Raw genomic sequence first — 14,351 nt, 5'->3', positions numbered from 1 at the left:
CCCAGGGCCCTGCTGCCACCGCTGCTCTGGGCAGGGGTGCCATAGCTGCTTCCAGACCGCTGCTCCGGGGCAGTGCCCGGGATCAGTTGCTTGGGGCTGCCAGAGCAGCAGCCAGTGTTGCTGACCCCAGGACTGCCCCAACTGCTCGGGTGGCCTTTGGGTCAGCCGCACCAGCAGCTGCAGCTGCGGAAGTCCTGGAAAGTCATGGAATCCGTTACTTCTGTGACCTCCGTGAAAGACTCGCAGCTTTACATATGAGTAACTCATACAAAAATATACATGTATATTGGTGTTTGCCCTCTACATAGGGATAATTCTTGTCTATGGCACCTACAGACAGTTAGTGGAAGGAAAAATAAGATGAAAATCTTCTAACTAAAACTTGTCTGCTTAGTTCATTGTCATACTAAACTCACAACCCCAGACTATTGCTCCTGCAAGGAGTTTTTGTTGTTTTTTTTACTTCAAGGGATCCTGCATTTCCAGTTTCCTAATCATGGATTCTTCTACTCAAAAGTTTAAAAGGAATATTTTAAAAGAAAGTTTAAAAAAAAATACAGAATATGTCAGAGTATACTAAGGCTAAATGCAAGCTAATGGCTGCACGGAATTTCAGTCCATTGCATCCTAGAGGATCATTTGATCGACAGCTGTCCCAAGACACTAAGCCACCTTACAAATGATTCTGGGTATCCTGGAAATACAAGGCAGGATAGAATAAGTGGGAGAGGAGTAGGAAGGGATGGGTATTTGCCTAACATTTATCCACAAAAGATTTCTAGCAAAATTTATTATACAACAATAATCATGCTGTGAAGAACGGAAAATTCTCAGCAAGAACAAATTTGTTGCCAGATAAAACCTAATACTATAAATACTAATTTAATACATACGTGCTGTATAGTATTGTGTGTAGATTAACACAGCTGCCAGACACATCCTACTCACCCATTGTTCACCTACAGTGTAGCTGCTGTTTTTAGTTGGGTCACATCTTCCTTTGAACATGTAGACTACAAAATGCACACTGCCACTGTTAACTGAAGCACGCACAGAAGAGACCAAATAATGAGGAAGCATAAAAGAACAGCCTAGCCTATTGTATGATGACACATATATGACACATCCTTCAGCTGGTGCCAGAAGCAAAGCCGCTACTGTTTGACCAAGTAGAGGTTTTCCTTCTGGGACTGTTCACAAAGCGTGATTTTTATTTCATTGCTTCCACCCTAGTTCCTGTGCTATATAAACAAAGGTAGAAATATCTGCAGTCATACATGCTGTGAGAATGTGCAGTATCATTTATCAGGTACAGATCATTCAGTCTGATTTTTTAGAGTTATACCCCACCTCCTCAAATACTGTTGTAGTAATTCAATATTTCTGAAGAAACACACACACACACACACACACACGGGGCTCAGCCAAATTAAAGTAAGGAATTATTTTGACATGGTGTATTTACTTGGACAAATAGATTTTACAGTCTATAGAGAAGAATGTGGCAGTAGACATCTTAAAATAAATCCAATTCAGTAGATTTATGTTTTATTAACACTTAACCGTGACTCTTGGCAAGTAAAATACAGGGAGCAACAAAATAGGACTTTTTCCCCCCTGGAAATTATGTTGATCAAATATGTTTCTTCCTCTACCATGAAAGTAAGTTTTACTATGGGAATTTGCTGAAGGCTCTTACAATTTAAATAATCTAGCTGTCCTGTTTATATTACCACACGTAAAATCTCAATTTCAGGGACCAAAAAGGCAAACAATACACCAAGTTATACATTTTATGTCACACGACTTAATGTAATCCTAAAAGGTTCCTGTTTGGTATTAAACCAATGCAAATTCACAGATTGTGCTTCCACAGAAGCCATTATAAAAATATATTTTCAAAACTCATAGCCCTTATCCTTTCCTCTCAAGAACAGTTTTACAGATAAAGTGATCCACAAATTTGTTTGTGAAAATAAATAAGTCAGAATAAGGACCAAGTCATCTTTCCTTAAGTCCACTGTAAAAATGATGGAGCAGCCACAAACCTTCATCTTTTTCTACATAATAGTCACACACACACTTAAAAAAACAACAACATTTAGGTTGCAAAGTCAAGCACTCAGAAGTTAGGAAATGACAGAATTAAGGTTGCCTGTGAAATCTTAATTTGTCCCCCTTGTGAATATGCATTATGAGACAGCCTTTATTTACATGTTCACATACTCTTTTTCATAGGACCCTGCCTCATTCAGTGCACAGGATGGACTGTGCTCAGTTAGAGGTATTAATCCAATATTTTGTTTTATCCTCATTGCTCAATGTGTGGCCCTACTCCCAGTTTACTGCACATTATTCAAACCCTGCTCTGCAAACAAAATTATTAATTTCCTCATGGGCTTTTCTATAGCACAGAGCACCACAGCATCTGAGTGCTTCACAAAACCTCTGTGCCATGAGGGGATAGCACTACACCCATTTTACAGAACTTTGGGAATTGAGGCACAGAAAGATTAAAGTCAAAAGTACCTACTAATTTTGGGAGTCCAATATGGGAAGCCTAGGACCTGATTTTTCAGAGAACTTTAGCATTTTATATGTTGAAGATTCTGCTCCCATTGATTTCAGTGGCAACTGTGAGTAGTCACCTGTTCTGCAAATCAGATCCCAAGGTATCAGGCTGCAATCTGGCATTTTCTGAGTCTTGAATGCTTGACTTTGCAACCGTAATAATGTTCTTTTAATATTGTGAGTTTTTTTAAAATAAGAAATTACACATAAAAAACAAACTGAAAAAAAAAAAAGAATTTCCATCATGTGCCACCATATTTACACCTACGTAGTTCATAAAGGAGTTGGAACCTTTAGAGACATCATGAAGACCTCTGCCAATTGGGCTAATGGAGTAACTGATAGCAATAGTAGGTTATCTTCTATGTGGACCACCATCAATGGGGGATGACAAGCTTTACCAGTGGGTTTCACAGATATTTTCTGATTGCAGAGGAATGGTGATTGACACTCAGGGATCTTGGGGTCCATTCCAGGCTCTGGAGGGAGTATGCTCGAGTGGGCACAGACTCTTCTGTCCATTTTCCTGAAGTCTGACTCCTTTTGCCTCATCCTCTTACTTATCCTTTTCCCGACTTTTTCTTACCCCTGGCTCTTCATCCCAGTACCACTCTTGATTCCTTAGGCTTCTCATCCCAGTCTCCTTGCCAGCCAGTTGTACTCTCCTCCAGGCTTGCTGTCCTAGTCCCAAGCTCTCCCACTCCACACCAATGCCAGTTTCTCTCTGTCCTGCTCTCAGTCATAATTTCCCTCCCCACCTGCCAGTAACAATTTCATCAGACTCTTTGTCACAATATAGTCCTTTCCCTCCTTCCCCCTCCAGCTTTTCTCCCCTCTGCATTCGTATTAGATGGCTTCCTTCTCCACACTGCATGGGTTCCAGCTGTGAGGGGAAAGGTAATTGACAGCACAGGAGATACTGGCTCCCTGCTGTCAGTTCCAAGGCCTGGTTCCATCCTGACAAGTTAGGAACAGCCATTATGGGGCAAGTCCTGTTGGGACCCCCATAGCTCTGGGCTGGAGCATGTTCAGTTACTTTGTGGGGATGGTGCCTCTACAGTTCAGGCAGCATCAGGAGCTGTGAGAGGGTTGAACATGCTCAGCGCAGACAGAATCTTCAGAGATTTTAGCTGTTAATTCTAGCAAGTCTCTACTGAACGTGTGTGAACTGTGATTTTTTTTCAGGGAACATACAGAACTTGGCCGAATTTGGGCAGATTTTTACAGGGATAACGATCACAGACAAAGGCCACCTCCCACTACCCCCCCACCAAATTTCATGTTTTTGCTCCAAAACATTGAGGCACTGGAGCATTTCAAAGAAAAGTCTCAAAGATTTTTTTTACAAGTATTTTTCCCTAGCCTCATTCCTGGAAGTGGCTGAATAGTTCTGTTAATGAAGATTACATTCCCTCTTTTGAAAGATCTATTTAGCTTGGTCTGCTTTGTTGTTTAAAGGAACTGGTGAACCTTTCCATATGGACAGCCCTGATGACAGATGGTTTCAACAAAGATACAGCCTGAGCAGTCCTAGCATAAGCTTCCCTACACTACCCACCAATGGTGCCTTGAGTCCCCAGGATGCCGGCACCACCTCAAGCAGGGAATGGACAGTTGAGTCTTTGTGTCCATTCTGTTCTACGCCTTTTTGCTAAGATTGTAATACCTGTGCACTAGGAACATGACAGCCAATTTAATGGAACCAACATCATATGATAAATTCTTAGTGTTAGCAACACTGAGAGTTGATCAAGAACAAATGCTCTAAGGCTTGATCTACACAAGTGAAACGTAGCACAATTGTTGAGACTGGTTCAATTCCAACAACATGAGATGCCCTAGCATGGATAAGACAATGGCTGACACTAACACTTTAAGTACTGTCTTGATTAGACCTGCTCTAAAACCTGGTTAGCTAACACAGTGCCTAAAGAAATCATGGCAGATATATTAGGGTTTCCAGGCTTGCTAACTTTGGTGGAACTAATTGTCACTGGGGGCTGCCACAGCTCCCCAGCTCCAATCATTTGCTGCCACACCCAGTATCAGTCAATGAGGTTTATTTTTATAACAAAAATTAACAAACAAACAGAGCTTGGTCTTCAATACTTGGCCTCAGGGCCTATCCTCCCAGGGGTCTCTGGTGCTCTAGTTGCTTGGAACTTCCTCCCCTGTGCCAGGTCTCCTCCCCTCTTGGAGCTGCAGCTGCAGGGTTGCTTCCTGGAGCACTTGGCCCCTTTGCTCCAGGGACCCTCCACAGGAGTTAGCTCCACTCCAGCGTGGCTTTGCTCCCAGGGATCAGCCTGTCTCAGTCCTTCCTCTTCCCAGCTGTTTATTACCAGCCCTTTATAGGCCCAGGTGTAGCCCAACCCTCTTTAATTAGCTGGGTGAGGTTCACCTGCTCCAGTCTAGGGGAGCAGGGCTCAGACACTCATAGAAACCAGTTACCCTGTGACACTAACTTTGTGCAAATTTTTCCTAGTGTAGACAAGGCCCATATTTTTTGCAATTAGAAGTAACCAAAAATGATAGCTTGAGATACTACTTTACTAAAATGGAGAAGCCATACATAACCTATAGTACAGTATTATCCTTTCTGTCCTTAGATGCAGAACCACTCATCACAAAAAAAATTTACACAAAGCTGTGCTCAGTGGTGATTCATTCAGATATTAAACTTTCAAAATGCACTGTGGAGGAGAAATGTAGTTCCTTACCTTTCTGGTAAGTGGCACTTCAATAGGGACAGGGACAACTTCCGCCAGTAGGCAGCCATAAAATGCTACCATAAAAGCAGCAGGATCATTGTTAGGAAAAACGAGTGCTACCTGAAACAGAGAGAGACATGTTAAAATTTACATTGTCAAAAATCTGTTACAGTATACTGTACATTAAAAACAGCTTCCACATTCCCTTTGAAAAGCTATTAATATTTAAAAACAGCTCTGATATAATGAACTTTACAGTGTTCCACCTAAACTTTTCCCGACTTATATGTAGGTACAACTTTTGAACATTTAAGAGCTGAATGATGAGTGAGAAGGAGTTTGTTCTCTCTTATACACGTTCCTTTTTGTGAGCATCTCCACTTAGGAACTTGCACTTACTTACACGCTGCATTTTAAATTGCCAGCAAGTTTCATCTGAGCAATGACGTGATTGAGGTTCAACTTTGGAGCAAATACGATTAATGTAATTTTAAATAGAAAGTTTTACATCCTAAAAACATTAAATTAGGCTACTGAAAACAGAAATGGGTTTATGCCCATCCAGAGTAACCAAACATAGCGTACCATTGTGCCAACTATTCTCAGCCTTCTGTTTTGTCCGCCTGCAACAACTAAAGCCTCCTGCAACTTTGATGAAGAGGTTTCACCTATGCTCTATAAGGCCAATGCAGGAACAATAAATACTACGATGAAGGTAGCAGCCTGAAATTCCTACCCTACTCAGGTTTCAGAGTTGCAGCCGTGTTAGTCAGTAACCACAAAAAGAACAGGAGTATATGTGGCACCTCAGTCTCTACATTTGTTAGTCTCTAAGGTGCCACAAAGTACTCCTGTTCTTTCTACCCTACTCAGATTCCTCAAACTAAGCAAGTTTAGGGCCAAGTCTTACTGGAACAAGAGAACTTCAAGGAAAGATCAGATGCCATATGGAATCACCCGAATGCTCTTTTGTTTTGAGGCTACTTTATACTAGAAGGGACAATTACTGTTATAATTTATGAAACAAGTTTCATTAACCTAACATATTGCAAACATCACCTTTTCTTAGTTTATTTTGGACAGGAATTTTTTTCTATTAACTTACTTCATTATTTGTAGTCTTCCCCATGTTTTATTTTTCCCAACAACTAACAAACAGACTAGCCAATTTCATTTTGAAGTTCTTGTTCAGTGCAAGATGAACATTGCAGTAATAACTGCAGGGGAATGTTAGGACGCCCTTAATCTTTGGGGAAAAAATTACTTGATGCATTTCCATTGCTCTTGTGTTTTGAAAAAACAGTTGGCATATAGCTTCCACTTTCTTCTTCTTCCTCCTTTATGCCACTTTTTTTGGTGAGGACCAGATCTCCTTTTCCTCCACAAGAGGTTCCAGCTTCTCCCTAGTGTTCCCAGGCCAGCCAGGAGATATAATCCCTTCAGCATGTCCTGGGTTTGCCTCGGGGCCTTCACCCAGTGGTACGTGCCCGGTAGAGTTCCAACAGAAGCCTCCCAGAGGGCATCCTTATCAGGTGCCCGAACCACCTCAACTGGCTCCTCTTGATCCGGAGGAATAGCAGCTCTACTCTGAGGCCCTCCCAGCTCCTCACCTGTCTCGGAGAGTAAGCCCAGCCACTCTGCAAAGAAATCTCATTTGGTCCTCTTGTACCCACAATCTCATCCTTTCAGTCATTACCCAAAGTTCATGACAATAGGCGAGGATGGGGACATATAGCGACCTATAAACCGAGAGTTTCGTCCGACAACTCAGCACTCGCTTCACCACCATGGATTGGTACAGTGCCTGAATCACTGCTGCCGCTGCCCCAATCCACCAGGAGATCTCCTGCTTCCCATCACTTGTGAACAAGACCCCTAGATACTTGAACTCTTTCACTAATGGCAACCTGCTACCCTCATCAGGAGAGAGAAGTCCACTTTCTTCCGGGAGAGGACCATGGCCTCTGATTTGGAGGCGCTGATTCTCATTCGAGCTGCTTCACACTCAGCAGTAAAACTTTCGAGTGCGCGTTGGAGAGCACAAAGCTTACATTTTGGACAAAGTATTTTTATAGGCTCCTTTACAACCTATAAAATAGCCCCTGTCCTAAAGAACTGACAGTCTAAAGAGACAGCCTTCTTATGAAGGAGTGGAAGACAGATGCAACTCCTTTTTGTTAAGTAGTTTAGATGTAGGGTTTTGTGTTGTTTTATTCCAGTAAAGTGGTGCCCAGTCCCTGGGAGTAGGTCAGCTGGGACAGTTAGCAAATATGTCAGAATAGATTCTGGCTAGTATTTTTAAAGGCACTTAAGGGAGTTAGGGGCGTATTGGGCACTTAAGTGACTTAGGTGCTTTTGAATATCTCAGACACTAATCACTAACAAACCTGTAAAAATTAAAAAGGAGGAAAACAAAACATATGGAAGTGTATCTAGCCAGAGGGAAATATGTAGAGACAGTAGATATTTCATAGAACCATGCTTCATTTTTGTTCAACACAGACATGGGGTATGAGTAGCATGAGGTCAGACTTTAAGGAAAAGGCATTTCGGAGTATTCCATATCGTGTCCATAAGGAAACAGTTTCATTTTCATTTAGAAAAGATTGCCAATGTCCACCTGTATTTAATTTAGTGCTATAAAGCACTCCTCTATTGCCATATGATGCGAACTCCTATTTTCAAAGAAGTTAAAAAAACTTTTATGGCACTGCAATGGGGAAAGTGAACAGAATATCTGCTCAGAACATGAGGAGTACAGGAGCAACTCATCTTCAATTTGAAATTACTTTAAATTACAAAAGATGTTGGGTAAGATATTATACAATGCAAAGTATATGCCTTCACCACTCAGCTATAAACATCTAGCTTCACTGTAATCTACAGAGAGTTATTTTAGAATAAGAACTTCAATTGATTTGAACAAAGGGAAGATTTTACTTGTCTTACTCTTGCTAGAGTTTCAGCTTTAGGTCTGAATCACCAACAAATCCTTTTTAGGGTTAGGAAATCTTAGGGATCACTGTGCAGTAATTTACTACAAGGAGACAGGCAGTAAATACAAGATATACGGATACGGTGTATCTGAACATTCCTCCTTTCAAAGGATTCTTTGTGCAAGTAAATCTAATGAGAATCAACAATTTGTTTGTCCTACTGTTGCTTAGACTCTGTTGTAAATCAAAGAGAAAGAAAAGATTCTGTTGATTAGTACTGGCTAACTGCCACTGTAGAAAGAGATTTTGTTTAAACATCAGTTTAAAAAGACTCTTTAGTTTGCTTCTTTATGTTTTATTTCTAAAAGAAATTTAGGAAATATTTCTGAAAATTCTTTTATTTGGAAAACATTAACCATGCTCATTTTACAGAGGTTAAACAGTCCCTGCCCTAAGGAACATACTGCATACAACTATACATTTATTGCATACAGTACAAGGGGGAAAAGGTGTGAATTTGAGGCCCCTGAGGGTATGTTTACACAGCCACTAGACACCCACGGCTGGCCTGTCCTATTTCATTGCTGGGTCCACCTTGCAGGGTCCCAGAGCACAGGCTCCAGCCCAAGCCCAGAAGTCTACACGGCAATGAAACAACCCCACAGCCCAAGCCCTGTGAGCCTGAGTCAGCTGGCACGGACCAGCTGTGGGTGTCTAGTTGCTGTGTAGACATACCCTGAGGTAATTATACAGAGGTAAGTTCTGGAAGGCTTTATGGATAACGGTTTTTTGAGGATAGACTTGAATGAGTGAAGTTACTTAGTACACCAGAAAGGAAAGGACTTCCAAACTTTACATCTTCATAGAAGAATTAGTCTTCAGAACTCTGTGAGGAAGTAGGGCTGATATTACTATCTTTCTTTTACAGAGGACAGAGACAGATGGGAACCACCATGTTTAACACTAAGTGTCAAAATACAGAAGCCCACTCTGCTCTCTTCCCAACCCCAAAGACAACACTGGAGGATCCTCTAAGTGACATGGACAGGTCAGCTTAGCTAATCATCCGTTCTCTCAAGCACTGAGCATGCTCAGCTATAATGGGCATTCAGTTCAGTTTCTGTCCCAACCACTTGGACAACTTGACAATTGGGCAGAGGTTGGGGACAGGAATGTTTGCTTGGGGTTGTTTATGTTTCAGGAAGTCAATACATATAAGCCTTGGCAGCTTCTCAGTTGTACAGGGGCAGAAGAGATTAAATGACTTGTCCAAATCTATGCCAAATAAGGCAGTGGCAGCATTAGATCATGGAAGTACTTAATCCCAGTCCCACATTCAAAACTCTGATTGTTGCTCAGGAAGCAAGCTCACACTTATAATGGTCTAAGAATTATATGTGTGTCCAGTTCTGCCAAAGGATGCTCACATTTTCATCTCATCTTAAGCAATGCCTCTTTTGCATCCACCATCTCAGCAGCCACAAAGTCATTATATTAAATACGTTTTACCAACATGACACCATGGTCTATTATCCTCCATGCTCTTTGTATGCAGAAATCTTTGCAAACAAGACCAGTTGTTCTTTCTTTCATCAAAAAAAATATATATTTTTTTTTTCATGGGAAAGCTTATTGCTGATTTTGCAACAAACTCAAGTTACTACTCAGTGAGTAGCAAAGCAGATATAAACCACCACACAAACGGCCAGTCCCTCTATGGATAAAAAGCAACAGATTTTCTCCACATTTGATTTTATCACTTATCTATGTGCCCTCCAAATCCACATTCACATCTTCTCAGAGTGTATTTAATGTCTGTTAATAAACCATTGAGATACTTACCCTGTCTCCAGGTCGCACCATTGGTTCTTGTTTTGTGCCTAATTTATGCAGTATATTGTAAGCAACCTTCATACTTCTGGTCCAAAGTTTGCCTAGTAATAAATAATTTGTAAAATTAACTTTTAAATTAATCTTCAAAATTTACTTGTAAAATGATAAAGGAAAAATGCACCTCTAGACCAAAGGGACTAAATAGCAGGAACATTTAGGGTAGGACTTTGCTACTGGGTGTACACATGAGGCTCCAACTGAACCCAAAGGGAATATTGTGGATACATTTAAACACAGATGTTTATTTGAACATTTATCTATCATATGAAGCATTATAATAAAAAAGGAAAATCTCAAGCTCTCTTTATATTTTAAGTTAATTTTTCCTTCAGTTCCTTTTCCTCTACCTGCCAAGATCTGAACTCTGGGTTCTATTCTACTGCCTGCAGCACTCAACTGTTTCAAGTGGCTGGGATAACATTTAGCCCAGGCAGAGACAGACGGCCGAATCATCATTAATTGATGTAGGGCAGACACGGAAAGCTGAACTCCCACCTGGCAGAACTATGCAGGGGTGGTCCCCTCCACCTCCCTCCAAAGGCATAACTAGGACCCATGTGGCACATAGCCCAACCCCTAGCCACGTGGGCTGAGGATGCAAAAGAACCATTCCAGAAAAATGCCAATCCCTCCCCAGGACAAAGAAACTCCCTGGAGCAGCTGGCACAGAAGCAGCAGGGACCCCTGGACACGGATGATGTATTAAGGTGCTTTCTACAATTTTTATTCTGTACAGTCTCTCCCCTGTGCTGACTAGCTGTTGCTCCAACGTTCTCCCACAGTGTCTTCACCTCAGCTTCAACTGCACTGCCATTTGTGCTCAGCCTCCTTCCCTCTCTCCTCCCCATTTCCCCCCCTCCCTTTGCCTTTCCATTAACTAAGCCCTCACAATCAAGACCCCACCCAAAGAATTGTTTAACAACAAGTCATGGCCATAACATGACATTTATAAACAAACATCGATGGTTTGCATATTGTATCCCTTTCCCCCACTCTTCGTCTGTCTTGTCTAGTTAGACTATGTATGCTCTTCAGAACAGGGACTTTATATTACTTATACAATAACTAGCATAATAGGGACTTGGTCCCAGTTGGCCTTTAGGCACCAACACAATAAAATTAATATTTAAAGAAGAGATTATCTTCAACATTTTAAAAATCCCAATTTCTGCTCCACTGGGAACTGAGCAGGTATATTTGGGCTTGTCTCATGTAGTTTACTAACAGGGTGTGATTTCTAAAGCGCACTAACATATTTCTCATTCACTGGTCCATGTAGACCCTGCTGGTACATACTAAAGGTTCTCTTGTGGTTTTTTACAGCATACCAGCAGGATCTACACAGACCAATTAATGCACAACATGTTAATGCACAAGAAATCCCACTGTATAGACAAGCTATTGTTTGCCTAGAGGATTTTTCCTTAAATACTAGAAATTGTCACCACAACAATAGAACTAGTTTCCAGCTCGCCACTTTTATTTTAAAGTGAACCTCTAACCTCAAGGTATTTCACTCAGAGCTATTTACAATGCTCAATAATTGTTTCAGAATTAAATTTGACAAGCAAGCATGATCAGACCTTAAAAGAAGTGAAGAGGAAAATAGGTAACCAACAGCTTTGATTTCTAAAAGGTTCCCTTATGGAACAAGTAGTGCAAATAGAGCGCGCTGGAGAAGGAAAAGGCAAACAGTTCAGAATTGCAAGAAAGAACCATCTTTACACAAAACACTTCCTAACTTGATATACACATAAAGACTGAATAAGTTTTATCCCTTGTTTGATGCCAATGAGAGTTAAGGGGACTCTGCACCTCACAGCGTCAGCCATTTTTTCAGTCCATGAAGCATTAATTCCACCACGAGTCTTAAGTTTGTGTTTATACCCATCCAGATGCACTTTACTGTATGTATTTGACTCCTTTAACCAATTTTAACTTTCACCTTTTTCTTTCTTTCTTTTTATGAATAAACCTTTAGATTTTAGATACTAAAGGATTAGCATCGGCGTGATTTTTGGGTAAGATCTAAGTTATATATTGACCTGGGTATGTGGCTGGTCCTTTGGGATCAGAAGAACCTATTATTTGAAGAGATTGGTTTTAAAGAACCACTCATCTCTAAGTCTAGTTTTTTTCGGTGGTAATACAAGGACTGGGATGTCTAAGGAAACTGTTTTTATGACTTCTTGTTAGCCAGTGTGGTGAAACAGAAGTTTACTTTTGTTGCCGGTTTGGTATATCCTATGGGGGATTAGCCATCAATCTTGGGGTCTATCTGCCCTATTTCTCAGCAGTTTGTCCTGAATTTGGCATTCTCAGTTGTGGCCCAAGAAGGCATGGTTACACCCTAATAATTTCTGTTGTCCTTCTCTGAACCTTTTCCAATTCTAAATATATCATTTTTGAGATGGGGCAAATAGAACTGCACACAGTATTCAAGATGTGGGCATGTGGGATTTATATAGTGGCCTTATGATCTTTTCTGTCTTACTATCTATGCCTTTCCTAATGTTTCCTGACATTCTGTTAGCTTTTTTGACTGCTGCTGTACACTGAGCAGATGTTTTCAGAGAACTATCCACAATAACTCCAAGATCTCTTTCTTGAGTAGTAACAGCTAATTTAGAACCCATCATTTTGTATGTACACTTGGGATTATGTTTTCCAAGTTGCATTACTTTGCCTTTATCAACTTTGAATTTCATCTGCCATTTTGTGGCGCAGTCACCCCATTTTGTGAGAGCCCTTTGTAGTTCTTTGCAGACTGCTTTGGACTTAACTACCTTGAGTAATTGTGTATTGTCTGCAAATTTTGCCATCTCACTATTTACCCCTTTTTCCAGATCATTTATGAATATGTTGAACAGCCTCTGGGGGACACGACTATTTACCTCTCTCCTTTCTGAAAACTGACCATTTATTCCTACCCTTTGTTTCTGGTCTTTTAACCAGTTGCTGATCAATGAGAGGACCTTACCTCTAATTCCATGACAGCTTACTTTGCTTAAGAGCCTTTGGTGAGGGACTTTGTGAAAGGCTTTCTGAAAGTCCAAGCACACTATAGCCACTGGATCACACTTGTCCACATGTTTGTTGGCCCTCCTCAAAGAATTCTGATGTAAGTTATCATAGATCCACTGATCTCTTTGGAGCTATCATGATTTACACTACCTGAGTATCTATCCCCATTTGTCCTTGGCTATGCTTGTATCTAAACCTCAGGACTTGATTGGCTATATCCCCTGTCAGTAATTTTTAATAGATCTTCTTGTTTAGCTTTCTTAGAGAAGAGCGGCTAGTTGTAAGGGCTTCAAACAATAATTTCTTTAGTCCTGTTACATGTTTTAGGGTGGGCGGTAGATTTCCCTTTTCAAAGGAGACGTTGACAATCTTTTATGGTCTCAGTGTTCTCTATTCTCAAAACCCAGAAAGGATGGGTTCAGTCACCGGTGATGTTCTCAACTGCCATTAATGTTTCTATGATTTCCTCTTTCATGAATGTGCTGAGTTCCTGGGAGGTGTTTCTGGGCTAACTCTCTGCTTATTGTTTCTGGCAACTCATGAAATCATCCCTGATGCAGTGTGTGAAATACAATCATTTTCTGCACTTTGGGAGATGCAGGGCTTTTGTATTACTGTGATAGTAACCTTCTGTTCCCCGCCAGCCAGAAGCCCTCACATTCTCTACTCATCCTCTCACTGACCTACTTTTATCCTTTATTTTTAAGTCACTGAAAGTAAACTCATTTAGTTCTCAAATCAATCCTACACCAGTCACCAACTGTTATCCCTATTAAGGAGTGCCTACTGTCTTCATTGTCCATGTTAGGGTTCTCTGCTCGCATTCACCCATTCAAGTGGCTAACCCCCCTAACATTGCTGCAAACAATTATCTTGTTTCCTCACCACAGAAATGGCAAGCTCTGTGTGGCTCAAAAGCTGTCTGTTTCACCAACAGATGCTGGTCCAACAAAAGGTATTAAAACATCCACCTTGCCTCTCTAACATCTTGGGACCAGCATAGCTGCAACACTGCAAAATACTGTCTATAGTTTCCTAGACCTTCTTTAGCTCTCTTAAATCTATGGGTTGATGGGAAATTAGTTTCTCCGATCCGTCAGTGACTGACTTGTTTCCAACACATTTTTAAGCAACTACTAAAGAAGTTTTAGTCTTCTGAAGAATAGTCTTCTCTTTCACCACTTTCTTCACCAGCTTGGAATCTGGGCCTGAGCACTTT

At 41.0% G+C, this 14,351-nt stretch overlaps 1 protein-coding gene across 13 annotated transcripts in view; it reads right to left on the bottom strand.

Moving 5' to 3' along the window:
* Window positions 1-14,351, bottom strand: part of DIP2C (disco interacting protein 2 homolog C) — a 485,644-nt gene that overhangs the window by 122,397 nt on the left and 348,896 nt on the right. For all 13 annotated transcript variants that reach the window (XM_073334492.1, XM_073334497.1, XM_073334493.1 and 10 more), the window contains 2 exons: window positions 10,058-10,149; window positions 5,289-5,399 (listed from right to left, as the gene is read on the bottom strand). In XM_073334492.1, coding sequence (XP_073190593.1) covers window positions 5,289-5,399; window positions 10,058-10,149 — 203 coding nt within the window. The remainder of the gene's footprint in view (window positions 1-5,288; window positions 5,400-10,057; window positions 10,150-14,351) is intronic.

The sequence above is a fragment of the Lepidochelys kempii genome, chromosome 2, assembly GCF_965140265.1.
Source record: "Lepidochelys kempii isolate rLepKem1 chromosome 2, rLepKem1.hap2, whole genome shotgun sequence".
In the NCBI taxonomy this organism is placed as follows: domain Eukaryota; kingdom Metazoa; phylum Chordata; order Testudines; family Cheloniidae; genus Lepidochelys; species Lepidochelys kempii.
Note: the sequence above shows the minus strand (reverse complement) of the source record. Positions and strands in the feature narration are given on the sequence as shown.